This window comes from Mesoplodon densirostris, chromosome 10 (assembly GCF_025265405.1).
Source record: "Mesoplodon densirostris isolate mMesDen1 chromosome 10, mMesDen1 primary haplotype, whole genome shotgun sequence".
NCBI classification, from domain to species: domain Eukaryota; kingdom Metazoa; phylum Chordata; class Mammalia; order Artiodactyla; family Ziphiidae; genus Mesoplodon; species Mesoplodon densirostris.
In genome coordinates, this window is record NC_082670.1 from 38,602,897 (window position 1) to 38,627,695 (window position 24,799).

At 38.3% G+C, this 24,799-nt stretch overlaps 1 protein-coding gene across 4 annotated transcripts in view; it reads left to right on the forward strand.

Annotated features, from left to right (window-relative positions):
- SRPK1 (SRSF protein kinase 1) overlaps positions 1-24,799 on the forward strand; it is a 92,229-nt gene that overhangs the window by 6,224 nt on the left and 61,206 nt on the right. Inside the window, exon 2 of one of the 4 annotated variants that reach the window (XM_060109284.1) lies at positions 7,072-7,140. The exons of 2 other annotated variants lie outside the window; for them this stretch is intronic. In XM_060109284.1, coding sequence (XP_059965267.1) covers positions 7,124-7,140 — 17 coding nt within the window. In that variant the 5' untranslated portion in view covers positions 7,072-7,123. Of the gene's footprint in view, positions 1-7,071; positions 7,141-13,730; positions 13,791-24,799 lie in introns of those variants that run through there. One more of the 4 variants, XM_060109283.1, reaches the window with a different exon arrangement.

Here is a 24,799-nt window from a genome sequence, read left to right on the forward strand (position 1 = left end):
ACAACATTAAACGCAAAAACATTCGCATTATAGGGGTCCCAGAAGGAGAAGAGAGAGAGAAAGGACCCAAGAAAATATTTGAAGAGATTATAGTCGAAAACTTCGCTAACATGGGAGAGGAAATAGCCACCCAAGTCCAGGAAGCGCAGCAAGTCCCATACAGGATAAACCCAAGGAGAAACATGCCGAGACACATAGTAATCAAATTGGCAAAAATTAAAGACAAAGAAAAATTATTGAAAGCAAGGGAAAAATGACAAATAACATACAAGAGAACTCCCATGAGGTTAACAGCTGATTTCTCAGCAGAAACTCTGCAAGCCAGAAGAGAGTGACATGATACTCTTAAAATGGTGAAAGGGAAGAACCTACAACCAAGATTACTCTACCCAGCAAGGATCTCATTCAGATTCGATGGAGAAATCAAAAGCTTTACAGAGAAGCAAAAGCTAACAGAATTCAGCACCACCAAACCAGCTCTACAACAAATGCTAAAGGAACTTCTCTAAGTGGGAAACACAAGAGAAGAAAAGGACCTACAAAAACAAACCCAAAACAATTAAGAAGATGGTCATGGGAACATACATATCGATAATTACCTTAAATGTGAATGGATTAAATGCTCCAACCAAAAGACACAGGCTTGCTGAATGGATACAAAAACAAGACCCATATATATGCTGTCTACAAGAGACCCACTTCAGACCTAGGAACACATACAGACTGAAAGTGAGGGGATGGAAAAAAATATTCCATGCAAATGGAAATCAAAAGAAAGCTGGAGTAGCAATACTCATATCAGATAAAATAGACTTTCAGATAAAGAATGTTACAAGAGACAAGGAAGGACACTACATAGTGATCAAGGGATCAATCCAAGAAGATACAACAATTATAAATATATATGCACCCAACACAGGAGCACCTGAATATGTAAGGCAACTGCTAACAGCTATGAAAGAGGAAATCAACAGTAACACAATAATAGTGTGGGACTTTAACACCTCATTTACACCAGTGGGCAGATCATCCAAACAGAAAATTAATGAGGAAACGCAAGCTTTACATGACACAATAGACCAGATAGATTTAACTGATATTTAATTCCATCCCAAAACAGCAGATTACACTTTCTTCTCAAGTGCACATGGAACATTCTCCAGGACAGATCACATCTTGGGTCACAAATCAAGCCTCAGTAAATTTAAGAAAATTGAAATCAAGCATCTTTTCTGACCACAATGCTATGAGATTAGAAATCAATTACAGGGAAAAAAATGTAAAAAACACAAACACATGGAGGCTAAACAGTACGTTACTAAATAACCAAGAGATCACTGTGAAGAAATCAAAGAGGAAATCAGAAAATACCTAGAGACAAATGACAATGAAAACACGACGATCCAAAACCTATGGGATGCAACAAAAGTAGTTCTAAGAGGGAAGTTTATAGTAATACAAGCCTACATCAAGAAACAAGAAAAATCTCAAATAAAGAATGTAACCTTACACCTAAAGGAAGTAGAGAAAGAAGAGTTAACAAAAGCCAAAGTTAGCAGAAGGAAAGAAACCATAAAGATCAGAGTAGAAACAAAACAGTAGCAAAGATCAATAAAACTAAAAGCTGGTTCTTTGAGAAGATAAACAAAATTGATAATTAGCCAGACTTATCAAGAAAAAAGAGGGAGAGGGCTCAAATCAATAAAATTAGAAATGAAAAAGGAGAAGTTACAACAGACACCACAGAAATACAAAGCTTCCTGAGAGACTACTACAAGCAACTCTGTGCCAATAAAATGGACAACCTGGAAGAAATAGACATTCTTAGAAAGGTATAATCTTCCAAGACTGAACCAGGAAGAAATAGAAGATATGAACAGACCAATCACAAGTAATGAAATTGAAACTCTGATTAAAAATCTTCCAGCAAACAAAAGTCTAGGACCAGATGGCTTCACAGGTGAATTCTATCAAACATATAGGGAAGAGCTAAAACCCATCCTTCTCAAACTCTTCCAAAAAATTGCAGAGGAAAGAACCCTCCCAAACTCATTCTATGAGGCCCTGATACCAAAACCAGACAGATACAACAACAAAAGAAAATTACAGACCAATGTCACTGATCAGTATAGATGCAAAAATCCTCAACAAAATACTAGCAAATAGAATCCAACAGCACATTAAAAGGATCATACACCATGATCAAATGGGATTTATCCCAGGGATGCAAGGATTCTTCAGTATACGCAAATCAATCAGTGTGGTACATCATATTAACAAATTGAAGAAAAACCATATGATCATCTCAATAGATGCAGAAAAAGCTTTTGACAAAATTCAACACCCATTTATGATAAAAACTCTCCAGAAAGTGGACATAGAGGGAACCTACCTCAACATAATAAAGGCCATATATGACAAACCCACAGCAAACATCATTCTCAATGGTGAAAAACTGAGAGCATTTCCTCTAAGATCAGGAACAAGACAAGGATGTCCACTCTCGCCACTATTATTCAACATAGTTTTGGAAGTTCTAGTTACGGCAATCAGAGAAGAAAAAGAAATAAAAGGAATCCAAATCAGAAAAGAGAAGATAAAGCTGTCACTGTTGGAAGACGACATGATACTATACATAGAGAATCCTAAAGATGCCACCAGAAAACTACTAGAGCTAATCAATGAATTTGGTAAAGTTACAGGATACAAAATCAATACACAGAAATCTCTTGCATTCTTATATACTAACAATGAAAGGTCAGAAAGAGAAATTAAGGAAACAATCCCATTTACCACCACAACAAAAAGAATAATACCTAGGAATAAACCTACCTAAGGAGGCAAAAGACCTGTACTCAGAAAACTATAGGATACTGATTAAAGAAATCAAAGACAACACAGACGGATGGAGAAACATACCATGTTCTTGGATTGGAAGGATCAATATTGTGAAAATGACTATACTACCCAAAGCAATCTACATGTTCAGTGCAATCCCTATCAAATTACCAATGGCATTTTTTACAGAACTAGAACAAAAAATCTTAAAATTTGTATGGAGACACAAAAGGCCCCAAATAGCCAAAGCAGGCTTGAGGGAAAAAAATGGAGCTGGATGAATCAGACTCCCTGACTTCAGACTATACTACAAAGCTACAGTAATCAAGACAATATGGTACTGGCACAAAAACAGAAATATAGATCAATGGAACAAGATAGAAAGCCCAGAGATAAACCCACGCACTTATGGTCAACTAATCTATGACAAAGGAGGCAAGAATATACAATGGAGAAAAGACAGTCTCTTCAATAAGTGGTGCTGGAAAAACTGGACAGCTACATGTAAAAGAATGAAATTAGAACACTCCCTAACATGATACACAAAAATAAACTGAAAATGGATTAGAGACCTAAATGTAAGGCTGGACACTATAAAACTCTTAGAGGAAAATAGGAAGAACACTCTGACATAAATCACAGCAAGATCTTTTTTGATCCACCTCCTAGAGTAATGGAAATAAAAACAAAAATAAATGGGATCTAATGAAACTTAAAGCTTTTGTAAAGCAAAGGAAACTACAGACAAGACGAAAAGACAACCCTCAGAATGGGAGAAAATATTTGCAAACAGATCAACGGACAAAGGATTAATCTCCAAATTATATAAACAGCTCATGCAGCTCAATATTAAAAAAACAAACAACCCGATCCAAAAATGGGCAGAAGACCTAATTAGACATTTCTCCAAAGAAGGCATACAGATGGCCAAGAAGCACATGAAAAGCTGCTCAACATCACTAATTATTAGAGGAATACAAATCAAAACTACAGTGAGGTATCACCTCAAAGCAGTTAGAATGGGCATCATCAAAAAATCTACAAACAACAAATGCAGGAGAGGGTGTGGAGAAAAGGGAATCCTCTTGCAGTGTTGGTGGAAATGTAAATTGATACAGTCACTATGGAGAACAGTATGGAAGTTCTTTAAAAACTAAAAATAGAATTACCATATGACCCAGCAGTCCCAATACTGGGCATATACCCAGAGAAAACCATAATTCAGAAAGACACATGCACCCCAATATTCATTGCAGCAAACTGTTTACAATAGGCAGGTCGTGGAAGCAACCTCTATGCCCATTGACAGAGGAATGGATAAAGAAGATGTGGTACATATATACAATGGAATATTAGCTGTAAAAAGGAATGAAATTGGGTCATTTGTAGAGACCTGGATGAACCTAGAGACTGTCATACAGAGTGAAGTAAGTCAGAGTAAAAGAAATATCATATGTTAACGTACGTGGATGAACCTAGAGACTGTCATACAGAGTGAAGTAAGTCAGAAAAAGAAAAATATCATATGTTCACGTATATATGTGGAACGTAGAAAAATGGTACAGATGAACTGGTTTGCAGGGCAGAAATTGAGACACAGATGTAGAGAACAAACGTATGGACACCAAGGGGGGGAAAGTGGCAGGGGGTGGGGGTGGGGGTATGTTGAATTGGGAGATTGGGATTGACATATAGACACTAATATGTATAAAATGGATAACTGGTAAGAACCTGCTGTATTAAAAAATTTTTTTTTCTTAAAAATGAAAAGACAGGCTAGTCAACTAAAATCTATTTTTACTCAAGTTTTTAGACCTGGTAGGATAACTGCAGCAAGCTTTTTTGTTTTTTACCCACCTTAGATAGACTTTTGCCTAGTGTTCCCCAGGCCCTGTCTACCACTAATGCTGGTTTGGGGACTAAGTTCATTTTTATATTGGCTGAAGCATTTTAATGCTTCTCTCACTGTAACTGAATTAATCCCAAGCAAATAAGAAAATTCAGAAAGCTAGGAGTTTTTTTTTAACTCTTCCTTTCCAGGTACAATGCAAGTAATGATTTAGCTAAAGAGAAATAGATATCTAAATATATTTATAATCTTATGGTTTTTTCATTGAATTTAAGATGCTGTCAGTTTTTTAATTCACCATTTTATGTACTACTAAGGAAAAAATACTACCAATTAACCTGATACACCATTTACTGTAAGATGTGTCTTGATTTCAGAGATGTAAAATGGTGGGAGACATTTTCATGTTTGAGTTTGTGAAATGCAGTAATTCCAAGGTTGTGCAGAATTGGCAGCATGATTGTCTTTTTAAAAGCTTTGTTGTGGAAATTTTCAAATATGTATAAAATGAGAGAAAATGGCAAAATAAACTTTCATATATCCACCTTAACTTCCAACAGTTATCAGCTATGGCTGATATTGTTTCATCTATGATACATCTTCTCCTACTCCCCTCCATCTTATTTTAAAGCAAACCCTAGACATTATCATTTTGTAAGATATGGACTCTTAATTTTTAAAAACATAACTACAGTACTATTATGACACCTAAAATTTTTTTAACAGAAGTTGATATCAAATATCCAACTTTGCCATTGTTTTAAAAGTCTCTCTAGTCTTTTTATCTATAGGTTCTGGATGGTTTTTGTTTTTGTTTTTTCTTTCTTTGCAAACTTCTTAAAATTTATTTCTTTTTGGCTGCGTTGGGTCTTCATTGCTGCGTGGGGGCTTCCTCTCGTTGTGGCAAACGGGGGCTAATCTGCCTTGCGGTGCATGGGCTTCTCATTGTGGCAGCTTCTCTTGCTGTGGAGAATGGCTTCAGTAGTTGTGGCACATGGACTCAGTAGCTGTGACTCACGGGCTGTAGAGCTCAGGCTCAGAAGTTGTGGCACATGGGCTTAGTTGCTCTGTGGCATATGGGATCTTCCCAGACCAGGGATCGAACCCATGTACCCTGCATTGGCAGGCGGATTCTTAACAACTGTGCCACCAGGGAAGTCCCTGCAAATTTTTTGCTAGACTGCTTCATTGGTGGTGTTGTATACTTCTATCAGGTGGCACCTACTGTCTGGTTGACTCTTTATTTGTGATGTTAGTGGCCTTTGATTATTGCCTAGATCACTGATTTTATTTGGGGTTGCAAAATGGTAATATTCTATTATTCTTTAATTTATTAATTGTAATACTTGTGTAAAGAGAAACTTTATCTCTTCTGTTTGCTTATCTAGGGAGAGACTTCATGTGTATGACAGACTGGACAAATACTTTATACTTTCCAGTTTTCAAAATAATGAGCTGGGTTCCTAGCATCCTCCAAAATGACCAATAAGATTTATTTGATTATGAACACACAGATTTAAACATATTTGTGGTTCAATCCATTGTAGTTTTGTTTTTGTTTTGTACAGCTTTATGGAGGTATAGTTTATATACCATAAAATTCACCTGTTCAAAGTGTACAATTGAGTGATTTTCAGTATGTTCACAGAGTTGTGCAACCTTCACCACGATCTAGTAAGTTTGAAATATATCCATCACCTCAGAAAGAAACGCTGTACCCGTTTGCAGTCACTCCTCATTACCCCCCATGCTACCTGACCTCCAACCATAGGCAACCACCAATCTACTTTCTGTCTCTATGGATTTGCTTAGGCTGCATATTTCATATAAATGGAATCGTACAATATGTGGTCTTTTGTGACTGGCTTCTTTTACTTAGCATGTTTTTAATGCTCATGCATTTTGTAGCATGTATAGTTGTTATTTTTATTGATTGTCCTATCTTTGGCCAGTTGGAGTCCCTTCATGATGGCCCTTGAGTCATTTGACTCAGCCTGAGGCATCTTTGATAGCTTTCTGCTATCTGGTGTGACAGTTTGTCTAGACTTGTACATTTTCTGCCCCAGTCAAAGAAATAGACCTTTCTCTAAGAAGCCTTTTAGTGGGAAATGACATTTGGAGATCACAGTCTGGGCCCTTAAGGTGCTTATTTCTACTGAGTTAGTCATTGTTTCTAGGCCTTTTTTGTGATTAATTAGGAAATAAGTTGTGTTTTTTCTCTTTAAAAAAAAATCATGAGTTCAAGTTATACTTAAAAATCAAATTAAGTGACCCAGGGACTTTCCTTATCTTCTTTGATTTTACATCTCTATCTCCTTTCTCCCACGTTGAAAACCCCTGTTCTTAACAGCACCAACATGATTATTCATTTTCTTTTCCCACAGTATAAATACAGAATAGTCTGAGAATGACAATGTCAACACTACAACCAGTAGTATGATTACTGAAGAAAGGTAATGATTTCTTCTTATTGTTGTTCTTAGGGCATAGTATTTCAATAGGGATGTAGAGTCAAATTACTGAATTTTAAAGTTATGTGAGCTAGTTCCTTACTGTGTGATTATGTTACCACCTGGTACACAGATTCATTTGTTTAACTTTTGCTTTCATTTTACATCTTTGGCTTTTTTAAATCTTGTAGAATTTGGGTCATCTGTGTTCTTAGTTTAAAATGAATATTGAATATATAGTAATTTGTGGTTGTTTTGATTTATTTTTAGAATATGGCTTCTGAAGCATACTATCAGTAAGCCAAAAGGGAATGGTGGTTATTAGAATGTATGGAGTGGGCTTTCTCACTTGTCCTGTGAGAAGATGAGTCGTGTTACCAGGTCTTCAGATTTTTTGAGAGACCCTGGAAATCTTTGTTTTTATGTGCTTCTCAACAACTATTTTGATTTTTTTTTTTAACCATTATAACCATTATAAACAGAAGTTTAGGGGCAGGATTTTACAGCCTGCAGTTTGTAATCTCTGCTGTAGAATCTTCAGGGTGAGAGTTAGTTACTAATTGGCCTAATTATTAGGTCTAATACTATCTCTAGCCCTTCCCCTTAAAGTTATAGTAAACACAGTTGTGGAAGAGATCTGTGGTTCTGTGTACCTCTTACTGGAAGATTAACTTTGGGAATTTGAAAAAGATCCATGCGATTAGCTATGAAGACCAGAGTATCTAGTTTTTCAACTACTTTAACAAGGAATGCTTTCAGAAAGTTGTCAGAAACCACAAAATAAGTTAACTATACTCTGTTCATTTTCAGAGAAGTATAGTAGCACTGGACACAAAAGTTAGTTGGCAGGAGCTAGATAAATAAAAATCATATTCATTTGTACCATGATGAGCCTTTGGTTATATAGATAAAGGTTAAGGCCAGGTATAATTCATTGCTATTGAGTAATAAATTCCTTGGTGGCTTAAATGCTTTGCATAATAGGTATTTAAAGATTGCTTATCAAAAAGTTTGAGAACATTTGATATATATTTTAACCACTATATAAGAATTGTCACCAGTATAAGAGTTGTCATCAATGGCATGAAGTTTGGTGTTGGTACCATGAGTCATGTTGATGACCTTTATATATTATTTAATTTACTCAAATTCTTACTTCTTTGTTCTGAGTGATTAGGCATTTTAAACAATGCTACCCATTCTTTTGGGGGTGGTCTTGTGAACTTTTGTTTCCTGAAATACTAAGGTGGCCTTATGTTGTAACTAATTATTAATATAAAGGTAGTTTATGGGCAACTGTATCTTCTCATTCACTTTGTTCTTGATTGTGGTGCTGCCCTTCAGTCTGTGAAGGACCTTGAATGTCCTTTAAGCCAAGCAGTTTGACCACAGACGTCAGGTTCTGTCTATACCTGAGCTTGGTGGCAAGCTCCCTTGATACCCCTTTTCTCTTTTATGACTACCTATGCCTTTAAGAATAGATTTTGCAGGAATTGTATGTTGCATATTTTTTGCTAGTATTAGGAATATAACGAGAGGGCTTCCCTGGTGGCACAGTGGTTAAGAATCTGCCTGCCAATGCCGGGGACATGGGTTCGATCCCTGGTCCGGGAAGATCCCACATGCTGCAGAGCAACTAAGCCCATGTGCCACAACTGCTGAGCCTGCTCTCTAGAAGCCTGTGAGCCACAACTACTGAGCCCATGTGCTACAACTACTGAAGCCCGTGTGCCTAGAGCCCATGCTCCGCAACAAGAGAAGCCACTGCAATGAGAAGCCTGCGCACCGCAATGAAGAGGAGTCCCCGCTCGCCGTAACTAGAGAAAGCCCATGCATAGAACGAAGACCCAGTGCAGCCAAAAATAAATAAATAAAATAAATTTTAAAAAAAAAGAATATAATGAGATAAATTAGCTAACTTATGCTCGTGTTGTAGGTGGAAGGATAGAATAGGTATATGCTCAAATACTGTTTATTAAAAAAGGGCTTATTGGGCTTCCCTGGTGGCGCAGTGGTTGAGAGTCTGCTTGCCGATGCAGGGGACATGGGTTCGTGTCCCGGTCTGGGAAGATCCCACATGCCGCGGAGCAGCTGGGCCCGGGAGCCATGGCCACTGAGCCTGCATGTCCGGAGCCTGTGCTCCACAACGGGAGAGGCCACAGTAGTAAGAGGCCCGCGTACTGCAAAAAAAAAAAAAAAAAAAAAAAAAAAAAAGGGCTTATTTTCTTGAATCACACAGTCCCAGGTTCCAGCTTGCCTCCAACATGGTTGTTGGATGAACTTGGACAATATCATTTGACTTCCTTGAGTCTGAGTTGCCTTATCTGCAGATGGCGAGATTCTGATGCTGAAATTGTATGTGCATACCTAGCTCAGTACTCAGCTAGGAGTATAGTGCTTTGGTGACTACTCCCATGCTCATGCTTCTTTCCTTAGCTAAAATGGGTTTACCCTTGACTTTTATGTAACATTTCTTATTACTATTCATGTGTTGAAGTAATGGTTTTAACTCACCTGTTGGTATTTCCTATATATATGTATCAGGTCTGGTTTGGGTTAGAGTCCCTAAAGATCAGGGATAGTTTATATTTAATTATGTGTATATATCATCTGATAAATTTAGGCACTCAAATTTTTGTTTCAGTGCTGCCAAACCCTAGCTCCTAGGATTACTGAATTGAGATTGCTACTTGAGTATGTCTCAGAAATTAAATTCAGTTTGTCAGTTTGCAAAAGAAAGAAATTATCTGTCAGGAAAGATATATATGGAAAAGGTTGTGGGAGAAATTTAGCATTTATTGAGCTCCACTGTGTGTAGTTCCTGCAACTTAAAATAGTATCTAATTAAATTTTTGCATCAGATTAGGTACTCCAGAAGGGATACAAAAATGACTTAAAACAGAGTGAAGGGGACTTCCCTGGTGGTGCAGTCGTTAAGAATTTGCCTGCCAGTGCAGGGGACACAGGTTCGATCCCTGGTCCAGGAAGATCCCACATGCTGCAGAGCAACTAAGCCTGTGCATCACACTACTAAGCTTGCACTCTAGAGCCCGAGAGCCACAACTACTGAGCCCGTGCGCCTGGAACCTGTGCTCCGCAACAAGAGATGCCACTGCAATGAGAAGCCCGCACACCGCAACGAAGAGTAGCCCCCGTTTGCGCAACTAGAGAAAACCCGCGTGCAGCAACGAAGACCCAATGCAGCCAAAAATAAATAAATAAATAAATTTTAAAAATAAGCAGAGTTAAGCCTTCCCCTCAAGGGGATTTCTTAAGAGAGATAAGTACACAAATATGATTTTCTTCTAGTCTCTATTAGTTTGCTCTGGTTACTGAACAAAGTACCACAATCTGGGTGGCTTAGACAACAGAAATTTATTGTCTCACACTTCTGGAGCCTAGAAGTCTGAAATGAAGGTGTCAGCAGGGTTGAAGTTGGCCATCTTCTCCTTATATCTGTGCATCATCTTCCCTCTGTGTTTTAATCTGTGTCCGAATTTCCTCTTTTTATAAAGACACTAGTCATACTGGATCAGGACTCATCCTAGACCTCATCTTACCTTGATCACCTCTATGAAGATCCTATCTCCAAATAGTCACATTCTGAGAAAGTGGAGGTTAGGACTCCAATATGTCTTTTTGGGGGGACACAGTTGAACCCATAACACAGTCCGTAGAAGATAGACCTCTGCATTAGGAGATCCTACAATTATGCATTCCCCAAGGCAGGAAGAAATAGAAGACTGAAATTTATATGTAAGTAAACTAGAGTTTCTAAGGTGCATTTTCCAGTCAGCTTTTTTTTTTTTTTAACTTATTTATTTATTTGGCTGTGCCGGGTCTTAGTTGCAGCACACGGGATCTTTGTTGCGGTGTGCGAGATCTTTGTTGCAGCATGTGGGATCTTCAATTGTGGCATGTGAACTCTTAGTTGTGGCATGTGGGATCTAGTTGCCTGACCAGGGATGGAACCCAGGCCCCCTGCGTTGGGAGCACAGAGTCTTAGCCACTGGACCATCAGGGAAGTTCCTCCAGTCAGCTTTTAGTTTGTCTTTTGAAGCCAAATCATTTCTAAGACCCAAACGCATCATCTTCAAATCAGTTCTTCTTCCTGAGTTTCAGTTTTATTTACTTATTTGTTTGTTTATTTATTTATTTGGCTGTGTTGAGTCTTCGTTTCTGTGCGAGGGCTTTCTCTAGTTACGGCAAGCAAGGGCCACTCTTCATCGCGGTGTGCGGGCCTCTCTGTCGCGGCCTCTCTTGCTGCGGGGCACAGGCTCCAGACGCACAGGCTCAGTAGTTGCGGCTCACGGGCCCATTTGCTCCGCGGCATGTGGGATCTTCCCAGACCAGGGCTTGAACCTGTGTCCCCTGCATTGGCAGGCAGATTCTCAACCACTGTGCCACCAGGGAAGCCCCTCAGTTTTATTACTGAATCATTCCAGATAAAACTCTAGCATCCCTTACCTCTTTACTAAAACGTCACAACCCTATTGAAAATGTCAGCATACTCTGTCCCCTTACCTCATTTAATTTTTCTTTATAGCCTCTCTCATAGCCTGACATTATAGAACATCTATCTCCTTGAGAGACGTTGAGAGAGAACTTTGATGGGACTTGCTGTCCCAACTTCAGCTATTCACCAGCAGAAACTCAAAAACCAGATAGATTCATATAAATTAGGGCTATTTTTTGTCACCTTGTGCTAGTATGATGAAGACCAGGGACTCTTTTTTTTTTTTTTTTTTTTCCTCACAACTGCATTTCCAGTGCCTGGAAAGGTATCTGACATACCTATAGGCACTCGGTAAAAATAAGTTAAATAAGTAAACAAATGTTTGTTTGTTTCTTTTCCGTTATTTCCTACATGCAATGCTAAAATTTATGTATCAGGTACTGATATAGAATAAACATAACCTCTGTGTTCCCCACGAGGTAGATGTTTTTCTGCCCTCGTTTTACATACTGGGCAACTGAAGCACAGAGAGCTTCTTGAATTAGCAGTTCATCCAAAGTCATGGCGCTCTGGTAGACTATGGAACCAGGATCAAACCTAACTCCTGACACCAGAGACCGTGGCTGTGTCTCCTGCATCTTTGCTTTCCAGTCCTCCTACATTTTTACCACCTTCTTGTCAGAAGAATTTTTCTAAAGCACTACTTCTGCTTAAATTTCTTGATGATTTCCTTCCACATAATACACTTCAACACTTGACATTTAATATTCTTCACAGTCTAGTTCCATTAGGGGATTGGTTGGAGGTAGGGTGGGGTGTAATGGTCTTCAATTGAAGAATGATGAGTAACAGCTAAAAATGAAAAAGAAGATACTTGTCTTATACATATACTTTTTCTGGGTATTTCTATTTTACAGGCAGTTAGCAAAATAAAGTCTGTTCTCATGAAACTTACATTCTGGGAGTGTGGGTAGGAAGAAATGGCAAGTGCTGAAGAAAAATGAAGCAAGGTCAGAGGGCAGGGGAGGGCATGCCTCTAACTGCTGTTTTATACAGGCGGGTCAAGGAAGTTTTCTGAAAAGGCAACACTTTAACATGGACCTAAAGAGACAAGGTCAGAGAGATGGGGGGCAGGGGCGGGCAATGAAAAGATCATGTAAGCCCTGTATAGGCCATTGTGAAAACATCTATTTTGAGTGTAGTGGTTGCCTAATACATAATAATATGTTATTATATAATAGGGCTTTATTAAAGATCACCAGTTGTTTTCTGTTTTTGTTTTTTTAAGTATAATTGAGTCTAAAATGCTCCCTGCAGAATCCTAGGCTGCTGGGGTTAGGAGATCACAGATTGCCATCTAGTGGCTGTTTATCATAAATGTGGGTAAGCCTTCCAGAAGATAAGCAAGCTCTACAGAAGTTTGTGTTGCTAGCTTAATCATATCAGTGCAAAGTGTGGATGTCTGAAAAAAAAACCTTCATATATGAACTGTTTGAGAGTAAGTTGCAGATATTGTGCCCCTTTATCCCTAAATACTTGACATATTCCCTTAGAACGAGGACATTCGCTTACATAATCAAAATATAATTATCAAAATAGGAAAAAATGTTAATACAGGGCTTCCCTGGTGGCGCAGTGGTTGAGAGTCCACCTGCCGATGCAGGGGACACGGGTTCGTGCCCCGGTCTGGGAAGATCCCACATGCCGCGGAGCGGCTGGGCCCGTGAGCCATGGCCGCTGAGCCTGCGCGTCCGGAGCCTGTGCTCCGCAATGGGAGAGGCCACAACAGTGAGAGGCCCGGGTACCGCAAAAAAAAAAAAAAAAAATGTTAATACAGTATTTAATGTAGGTCTTATTCAACTTTTGTCAGTTGTCCCAATGTCCTTTGTAGAAAAAAGGTTTTTTTTCTGGTCTAGTATCTAACCCAGGATCGTGCATTGCATTTAGTTTTTGTGTTTCCTAAATCTAGAACAGTTCTTTGCCTGCCTTTGTGTTTCCTGACATTGATATTTTTTAAGAATATAGGCCATTTATTTTCTAGAATGTCTCTCAGTTTGCGTTTTTATGTTTCCTTGTGATTCAGCTTATGCATGCTGGCACTACCTAAGTGAAATGTATCTTCCTTGGTGCATCACATCAGGAGACACATGATATCCTTGCCAGTATTGGTGATGTTACCTTTGACTGCTGAGATAAGGTAGTGATTTCCAAGTTTCTCTGCCATAAAATTACGATTTTCCCCTTTGCAATTCATAAGTTATTTGTGGGAAGATACTTTGACCTATGTAAATAACTTTTTCCTCATCAAAATCTCACTGTTTTAGCATTCATTGTTGATTCTCACCTAAGTCAGTTATTAATGTAATGGTTACAAAATGGTAATTATCTAATTCTACTATTTCCTTCTATAGTTATTGGTCAGCATTCTGTTAGTAGACAACTTTCCCTTTTCCCCATTCATTTATTTATCATTATAATCATCAACATTAGCATGAATTTATGGAGTATTCTTTTATTCAGTGAGTTTTAATCCATTACCTTCATTATTACGATGCTCAAATTCTTTCCTATTTGGCCATTGGGAGCCCCTTCAAGCTGGCTTTTTGTTCTTTGACATGTCTCCTTTATTCTTTGAGCACTCCTGTATTCTCTGGCACAAGATATTCCATGTTCATCTTGTCCTTTTCCTGCCCCAACCCTGGAATCAATCATTTCTCTGAGGAGCTCTGGTTCCTTTTAATGAGGATTGGTATTTAGAAACCAAGATTTGGGTGTGACTTTAAGTAAGTTCTTAAAAATTTTGTGTCAGAAAATATGTTAGCATGGTAGGTTTCTGTGATATCACAGTTCTTTATTTCTGGTGAAAAACTTAGGTGACAAATCTGATATTTTTGGGCCCGTTCTTTGACATTGCCTTACGCTGAGTAGGCTACTGGAGCAATGATAATTAATGTTGTATTTGAAGCTCCATATTTCCATGTGTGCTTATTAAGTAATCTAAAATACTGAATATATGAAGAGATATATTGGTTTGGAAGACTCAGATTTAAATAATAATTAGTTCTTCCTAAATTAATATATAAATTTCCTATTCCTGTAACAGCATTCTGTGACGCCAATTCCAAACTTTACGGAAAATACAAACGTAAGAATAACCCAAAAAATGTCCAGAGAAGTGTAATCCATTTTGAGGTTTTTTTTTAATATGGTGTGAGAAAATGTTCTAATTTAATTCTTTTACATGTAGCTGTCCAGTTTTTTCAGCACCACTTATTGAAGAGGCTGTCTTTTCCCCGTTGTGTATTCTTGCTTCCCTTGTCATAGGTTAACGTAAGTGCATGGGTTTATTTCTGGGCCCGCAATTCTGTTCCATTTATCTATGTGTCTGTTACCATACTGTTTTGATTACTGTAGCTTTGTAGTATAGTTTAAAATCAGGGAGTGTGATACTTCCAGCTCTGTTGTTATTCCTCAAGATTGTTTTGGTTATTCAGGATCTTTTGTGTTTCCATACAAATTTTAGAATTGCTAGTTCTGTGAAAAATGCCATTGGTCTTTTAATAGGAATTGCATTGAATCTGTAGATTGACTTGAGTAGTATGGTCATTTTAACAATATTAATTCTTTGAATCCATGAACACAGTGTATCTTTCCATCTGTGTTGTCTTCAGTTTCTTTCATCAGTGTATTACAGTTTTCTGAGTATAGTTCTTTTTCCTTAGTTAGATTTATTCCTAGTATTTTATTCTTTTAGATGCGATGGTAAATTGGATTGTTTTAAAATTTCTCTTTCTGATAGTTTGTTATTAGTGTATAGAAATGCAACAGGTTTTTGTATATTAATTGTATCTTGAAACTTTACCGAGTTCATTGATGAGCTCCAAGTAGTTTTTTTGGTGTTGTCTTTAGGATTTTCTATGTATAGTATCATGTTATTTGCAGACAAAAACAGTTTAATTCTTCCTTTCCAATTTGGACTCCTCTTATTTTTAAAGTAATGTCTGATTGCTGTAGCTAGGACTTCAAATACTGTGTTGAATAAAAATGGTGAGAGTGGGCATCCTTGTCTTGTTCCTGATCTTAGAGGAAGCGCTTTCAGCTTTTCGCAGTTGAGTATGACATTATTGGTGGGCTTATATATGGCCTTTATTATGTTTTATGCTCCACTTTGTGGAGAATTTTTATCATAAATGGATGTTGAATTTTGTTAAAAGCTTTGTCTGCATCTGTTGGTGATCATAAGATTTTTATTCTTCAGCTTGTTAACATGGTATATCATTGGCTGACTTATGGATATTGAACTATTCTTGCATCCATGGGATAAATCCCACTTGATCATGGTGTATGATCCTTTCAATGTATTGTTGAATTCAGTTTGCTAATTTTTTTTTTTTTTTTGGCGGTATGCGGGCCCTCACTGTTGTGGCCTCTCCCGTTGCGGAGCAACAGGCTCCGGACGCACAGGCTCAGCGGCCATGGCTCACGGGCCCAGCCGCTCCGCGGCATGTGGAATCTTCCCGGACCGGGGCACGAACCCGTGTCCCCTGCATCGGCAGGCGGACTCTCAACCACTGCGCCACCAGGGAAGCCCCAGTTTGCTAATATTTTATTGAGGATTTTTGCACATATGTTCATCAGTGAGATTGGCCTGTAATTTACTTTTTTTGTGTGATATCTTCTTGTTTTGGTATGAGCTTGATGCTGGCCTCCTAGAATGAGTTCAGAAGCATTTCTTCCTCTGTAGTTTTTTGGAATGGTTTGAGAAGGATAAGTATTAGCCCTTCTCTAAATGTTTTGTAGAATTCACCCATGAAACCATCTGGTCCTGGACTTTCGTTTGTTGGGAGATCTTTATTTATTTATTTATTATTACTGATTTGGTTTCATTACCGATAATTGGTCTATTTATATTTTCTATTTCTTCCTGACTCAGCCTTGGAAGATTGTACATTTCTAGGAGCTTGTCCATTCCTGCTAGGTTGTCCATTTTATTGGCATGTAGTTGTTGCAGTAATCTCTTATGATTCTTTGTATTTCTGTGGTATTGGTTGTAACTCCTCCTTTTTCATTTCTGATTTTGTTGATTTGACCCTTTTTTTTTCTTGATAAGTCTGGCTACAAAATGCAGTTATTTGTATGTTGTCTTCACTGAAGTTATCAAATTTCTTGCCCATATTTTATTGAGTTGTTTGTCTTGTTATTGTGTTGTAAAAGTTCTTTTTATATTCTGGATACAAGTCCTTTATCAGTTTGTATTGTATTTACAGAGGTTTCTAATTTTGTTTAGTATTTATTTGTATTGTACTTAGATTTGTATTGTATTACAGAGGTTTTTAATTTAGACAAAGTCCAGTTTATCAATTTTTTTTTCTTCTATCGGTGTTTTTTTGAGTTTTAGGAAATCTTTGCCTACACTAGGGGTGTGAAGATACTCACACTTAGTTCTGAGGCGAGAGGGGAGTACTGTTTTGTTTTTTTCCCCATAAAATACAGAGAATTATGTAAGATTTTTTAAAGTCTTCAGCCCCATCCACACTCCCTTGAAACCACAAATTGGCTAACAGGCATTGTGTGCTTTCTAAGTACAGTTGACCCTTGAACACTGTGGCGGTTAGGGGCACCTGTCTCCCCACCAGTTGAAAATTTGCATGTAACTTTTTTTTCACATCTTTATTGGAGTATAATTGCTTTACAATGTTGTGTTAGTTTCTGTTGTACAACAAAGTGGATCAGCTAATGTGTATACATATATCTGCATATCTCCTCCCTCCCACCCTCCCTATCCCACCCCTCTAGGTTATCACAAAGCATCGAGTTGATCTCCCTGTGCTGTGCAGCAGCTTCCCACTAGCCATCCATTTTACATTTGGTAGTGTATATATTTCAATGCTACTCTCTCACTTCATCCCAGCTTCCCTTTCCCCCGCTGTGTCCTCAAGTCCGTTCTCTACGTCTGCATCTTTATTCCTGCCCTGCCACTAGGTTCATCAGTACCGTTTTTTTATTTTCTATTTTTTTTCATTCTGAATTTTAGTTTATTTTCTTTTGTAATATAAGATGAAGCAACACTACCTCTAAAGCTGTACCTAAAAGTTGGCTCACTTTTACAATGACCCTTAGTGATATTTTTATTTTTTATTTTTTAAGACTCTTTATCTTATTTTATTTTATTATACAGCAGGTTCTTATTAGTTATGTATTTTATACATATTAGTGTATATATGTCAATCCCAATCTCCCAGTTCATCCTACCCCCACCACCCCCCACCCACTTTCCCCCCTTGGTGTCCATATGTTTGTTCTCTAAATCTGTGTCTCTATTTCCGCCTTGCAAACCAGTTCATCTGTACCGTTTTTCTAGATTCCACATATATGCATCAATATACAATAATTGTTTTCTCTTTCTGACTTACTGCACTCTGTATGATAGTCTCTAGGTTCATCCACGTCTCTACAAATGACCCAATTTCTTTCCCTTTTATGGCTGAGTAATATTCCATTGTATATATGTGCCACATCTTCTTTATCCATTCATCTGTTGATGGACATTTAGGTTGCTTCCATGTCCTGGCTATTGTAAATTGTGCTGCAGTGAACATTGTGTGGTACATGTATCTCTTTTTTTTTGGTACGCGGGCCTCTCACTGTTGTGGCCTCTCCCGTTGTGGAGCACAGGCTCCGGACGCGCAGGCTCAGCAGCCATGGCCCACGGGCCCAGCCGCTCCGCGGCATGTGGGATCTTCCCTGACTGGGTCACGAACCCGTGTCCCCTGCCTCGGCAGGCGGACTCTCAGCCACTGCGCCACCAGGGAAGCCCACATGTATCTTTTTAAATTATGGTTTTCTCAGGGTATATGCCCAGTAGTGGGATTGCTGGGTCATATGGTAGTTCTATTTTTAGTTTTTTAAGGAACCTCCATACTGTTCTCCATAGTGGCTGTATCAATTTACATTCCCACCAACAGTGCCAGAGGATTCCCTTTTCTCCACACCCTCTCCAGCATTTACTGTTTCTAGATTTTTTGATGATGGCCATTATGACCTGTGTGAGGTGATACCTCATTGTGATTTTGATTTACATTTCTCTAATGATTAGTGATGTTGAGCATCTTTTCATGTGTGTGTTGGCAATCTGTATGTTTTCTTTGGAGAAATGTCTGTTTAGGTCTTCTGCCCATTTTGGGACTGGGTTGTTTGTTTTTTTGATATTGAGCTGCATGAGCTGCTTGTATATTTTGGAGATTAATCCTTTGTCAGTTGCTTCGTTTGCATATATTTTCTCCCATTCTGAGGGTTGTCTTTTCGTCTTGTTTATGGTTTCCTTTACTGTAGCTTTGTAGTATATTCTGAAGTCAGGGGGCCTGATTCCTCCAGCTCCGTTTGTCTTTCTCAAGATTGCTTTGGCTATTCAGGATCTTTTGTGTTTCCATACAAATTACAAAATTTCTTGTTCTAGTTCTGTGAAAAATGCCATTGTTAATTTGATTGGGATTGCACTGAATCTGTAGATTGCTTTGGGTAGTAGAGTCATTTTCACAATGTTGATTCTTCCAATCCAAGAACATGGTGTATCTCTCCATCTGTTTGTATAATCTTTGATTTCTTCCATCAGTGTCTTACAGTTTTCTGCATACAGGTCTTTTGCTCCTTAGGTAGGTTTATGCCTAGGTATTTTATTCTTTTTGTTGCAGTGGTAAATGGGAGTGTTTCCTTAATTTATTTTTCTGGTTTTTCGTTGTTAGTATATAGGATGCATGTAACCTTTGACTCCCCCAAAACTTTTCTACTAATAGCCTACTGTTGATTGGAAGCCTTACTGATAACGTAATGTCGATTAACACATATTTTGTATGTTATATGTATTACATGCTGTGTTCTTACAATAAAATAAGCAAAGATGAATGAAAAATGTTACTGAGAGAGAAAATGATACTAAGAAAATCATAAGGAAGAGAAAATACATTTATAGTACTGTATTATATTTATCGATACTGTAAATTTACATCACCTATATTCATAAGATAAATTGTCATACCTACATCAGTATTGTCTTACATAGTATAAAACACTGTAGATGTTACACATATCACTAACACTAGACATCAAAATGAAAAAGTAATGTGAAAATAAAATTCATTTTTATTTACAGGTACAGTGATTCATGCATTGACAATAAAACAGCAATATGATTGCTTTATGGTATCCTTGTGTGATTGATACAGTTGCTTCCCGGTAGCCTGGCCTATACATTAGTGAACGAATTGTTGTAAAAATTTTTTTTTCTTTTTTGCGGTACACAGGCCTCTCACTATTGTGGCCTCTCCCGTTGTGGAGCACAGGCTCCGGACGTGCAGGCTCAGCGGCCATGGCTCACGGGCCCAGCTGCTCTGCGGCATGTGGGATCTTCCCGGACCGGGGCACAAACCCGTGTCCCCTGCCTCGACAGGCGGACTCTCAACCACTGCACCATCAGGGAAGCCCAAATTGTAAAATTTTAATGGCATATAGTATTACATATTATAGTGATATTCATAACGCAGTATTGGAAACATTATTACTTTTTTAAAAAACCATTTACTTGTAATGATAGGCTGATATGCAGTTTCTCCAATTAAGAGGTGGGGACATACTGAATACAGTAATGTAATTCTTATGCCTATGTAAGGATAGGCTATCCACTTCAATACAAGTCTTACACACAGTGTTTTACATGATGCATTCTTAGGCGATGATGATAATGATGCAAAAAACATTTCATACAGTTCTTGCTCTACAATTATTAGATTTTCACGAAGACATAGACATACACAACAGATAAGTTTAACTGTACTGTGGTGATTATTTACTAATTTACTAAGTGGAAGTGGATTATAAACATCTTCATTTTTGTCTTCACGTTGAGGAGGAGGAGGAGGGAGAGGAGGGGTTGGTCTTGTTTTCACAGAGGTGGCAAAGGTGGAGGATGTGGCAAGAGGAGGCAGGAGAGGTATGCACACTTGGTGTAGCTTTATGGAAGTACATGGAAATTTCTGTCTGAAATTTTTTGCTTTTTCATTTCTCGAAATGTGTTTCTGTATGGTACCAATCCTTTTTCAACCATTTGCTTTAGTTTCAGTTTCAGTGATACATAGAAGGGTCCATGTCATAAAAGAAGCCAAAAGCAATCTTGAATAGTCAGAACCCTTCTTCCGAACTGTATAATGTCAGTTTGTTTTCTGACACTGCTTCTTCTATGTCTTCTTCCTTATCTGTCACTGATTTGGAAGCACTCATCTCCATCAAATCTTCTTTTGTTAATTCCTCTGTTGTGTCTCTTAGTTCTTGAATTTCTCCAAGATCCATATCTTGAAACACTTTAACCACCACCCCCCCTTTTCTGTCATGTCCACAATCTCTTTCACGATTTCCTTGATTGGCTCTTTCATAAATCCTGTGAAGTCATGCACAACACCTTGACACAGTTTTCTCCAGCAGGAATTTATTGTTTCAGGCTTGATTTCTTTCATGGCTTTTTAAATAACAGTGATGGCATCTTCAGTTGTCTAATCCTTCCAGACTTTCATAGTGTTTTCTCTATTGGGGTTCTCTTCCATAGCATTGACAGTTCTTTCCATAGAGTACCATGACCTAGAGGCTGAATTAGAGATGACGCGTTTTGGGGCAAGTACACCACTTCGATGCCATTCATTAGTTGATGGATATTTGGGTTGTTTTCACTTTGGGCTGTTACGAATAATGCTGTTGTGAACATTTATGTGCAATTTTTTGTGTGGGCACATGTTTTCATTTCTCTTGGAAATATACCTAGAAGTAGAATTGCTGAGCCATATAGTAATTTTTTTTTTTTTTTTTTTTTTTTTTTGGTCATGGCATGTGGGATCTCAGTTCCCCAACCAGGGATTGAACCCATGCCCCTTGGCATTGGGAGCATGGAGTCTTAACCACTGGACCACCAGGGAAGTCCCCATATAGTAATTCTGATGTTTAACATTTTGAAGAACTGAAAACGGTTTTCCAAAGTAGTTGTACCATTTTGCATTTCCACCAGCAATACATGAGGGTTCCAGTTTCTCCACATCCTCACTTGTTATTGTCTGCCTAGATCCACTTTTGATTACTTCATAACTTTAATGTGCCTCAACCTTTATTTTTGGTTTCATCCACTCTAGGCAAACTTTATTTTTTTTAATTTAATATCTTTATTAGAGTATAATTGCTTTACCATGTTGTGTTACTTTCTGCTGCACAACAAAGTGAATCAGCTATATGTATACATATATCCCCATATCCCTTTAGGCAGACTTTAATTTCCTACTTTGTAAAATGGAATTTTGGTGGATCTACGCCTCTCCTATCCTTCCCACCTCTGCCCCTAAATTCTGTCTTTACCATCTTAGGGTGATTACCTTACATTCTCCTCTGTAACAATAATTATTTTGTGTTTTGTTTTTTCACCATAAATATTTGTTTATTTGTTTTCTTGGTAGCACAATGAAAAAAGCATTTGGCTGGAATGCAACACACTTAGGTTCTAGTCTGTCACTACCTATACTTGGTACACTTCCCTAACTTCTGGGTTTGAGTATTCATCTGTAAAATGGCGTTCTGGTTAGAGTTCAGGACTTTGCTAGTTCTAAGATTCACTGATTCTGTGAAGGAATAAGCATCCTCCGTGTATGCATGTAATAGTTCATTTTATAAACTTATTTTACACAATTTTTAGGACTCCATTGCATAAAGTACATATTTCACACAAAATACTTAGACTTTAAAACTAAAATAGGAACTTGATCAGCAGATTATAGTTGATATTTCCAAGATCCCCAAACTTCTGCAAGATTATCTAAAAGAATTTTTATCAAATTCAGCTTATTGTTAAGCTTGTCTCTTTCTATTAGTGTCACTCCCCTAACTGCTCAATGAGCTGTGTAGATAATTAAAAAACATGTTGCTTTTTAAAAAGAGCTGATCCTTCCTAAAATGGGTGGTTGTAGAGCATGAATCATTCTGTGCCATTCTGTAGTTTGGTGATTAAGACCGAATTTGCAAATTTACTTCTGAAAAGAAGTTTCTAAGGTTGAAGGAGATTATTGGATTTAGAGTGTCTACCATTCTTTAGCTCTATGACCTTTGGAAAGTTTTCTACCTCTCTGATTCTGTTTGCCCAATTTAAAGGGCATGAGTCTCAACATTGTTAAAAGTGAGATAATCTACAGATTTCTATACTGCAAGTAATCATACATGTATAGGTTATTTTATGATTTTATGCAGATAATTCAGATTTTTTTTCAGATTCAAAAGAATTTTGTTGAGCTTGTTCCATGTTAAGCTTTTTATTTTACCCTTTTAAAATTTATACCCCCTTTGGGGCTTCCCTGGTGGCGCAGTGGTTGAGAGTCCGCCTGCCGATGCAGGGGAAACGGGTTCGTGCCCCGGTCTGGGAAGATCCCACAGGTCGCGGAGCGGCTGGGCCCGTGAGACATGGCCGCTGAGCCTGTGCGTCCGGAGCCTGTGCTTCGCAACGAGAGAGGCCACAACAGTGAGAGGCCTGCGTACCGCAAAAAAAAAAAAAATTATACCCATTTCTCCTACCCTCCACCACCCACATCTGGCAACCACCAGTATCTGTGAGTTGTTCTGTTTTGTTTTTATTTTTTGGTTTCTTTTTAAGTTTCCACGTGTAAGAGAGATCTTACAGTATTTGTCTTTCTCTGACTTATTTCACTTAACGTAATACCTGTGAGGTCTGTCCGTGAGAAGATTTTGTTCTTTCTTATGGCTGAATAATATTCCATTGTGTGTGTGTACCACAGTTTCTTTATCCATTCATCCATCCATGGAAACTTAGGTTGTTTCCATGTCTTAGCTATTGTAAATAATGCAGTGAACATGGGGATCTGTATATTTTATCAACTTAGTGTTTTTGTTTTCTTCAGGTAAATACCCAAAAGTGGAATTGCTGGATCATATGGTAGTTCTCTTTTTAATTTTTTGAGGAACCTTCATACTGTATTCAGTAGTGGCTGCACCAATACATTCTCACCAGTAGTGCACAGGGTTCTCTTTTCTCTACATCCTTGTCAACAATCTGTTGTCTTTTTTGTAATAAGCCATCCTAACAGATGTGAGGTGACATCTCATTGTGGTTTTGATTTGCATTTCCCTGATGATTAGTGATGTGGAGCACTTTCTCATGTACCTGTTGGCCATCTGTATGTCTTCTTTAAAAAAAAAAGTCTATTTATGTCTTCTGCCCATTTTTTAATTGGATTGCTTGGTTTTTTGCTACTGAGTTGTATGAGTTCATTATATATTTTTTAAATTTATTTATTTTTGGCTGCGTTGGGTCTTCGTTGATGCACGCAGGCTTTCTCTGGTTGTGGTGAGCAGGGTCACTGTTCATTGCGGTGTGTGGGCTTCTTTTGTTGTGGAGCATGGGCTTCACTAGTTGCGGCCTATGGGCTCAGAAGTTGCGGCCTATGGGCTCAGAAGTTGTGGCCTATGGGCTCAGTAGTTGTGGCTCATGGGCTTAGTTGCTTCGTGGCATGTAGGATCTTCTCAGACCAGGGATTGAACCCATGTCCCCTGCATTGGCAGGCGGATTCCTAACCACTGTACCACCAGGGAAGTCCCCATGTAACACCTTATCAGATCTTTGGTTTACACATATTTTCTCCCATTCCATAGCTAGCCTTATCATTTTTTTTGATGGTTTCCTTTGTTGTGCAGAAGCATTTTATTTTATTTTTAAACACTGTTTATTTTTTAACATTTATTTATTTGGTTGCGCCGGCTCTTAGTTGTGGCAAGCAGGCTTCTCCGTTGTGGCTCACTGGCTCCTTAGTTGCAGCTTGCCGGCTCTTTAGTTGCAGCACATGGGCTCCTTAGTTGCAGCAGGCAGGCTCCTTAGTCATGGCTCCAGGGCTCCTTAGTCGTGACACGAGGGCTTCTTAGTTGTGGTATGCAAACTCTTAGTTGCGGCAGGCATGTGGGATCTAGTTCCCTTACCAGGGATTGAACCTGGGCCCCCTGCATTGGGAGTGTGCAGTCTTATCCATTGTGCCACCAGGGAAGTCCAGAAGCATTTTAATTTGATGTAATCCCACTTGTTTACTTTTGCTTTTGTTGCCTTTGCTTTTGATGTCAGATTCAAAAAATCACTGCCAAGATCTATGTCAAGGAGCTTACTGTCCATATTTTCTTTTA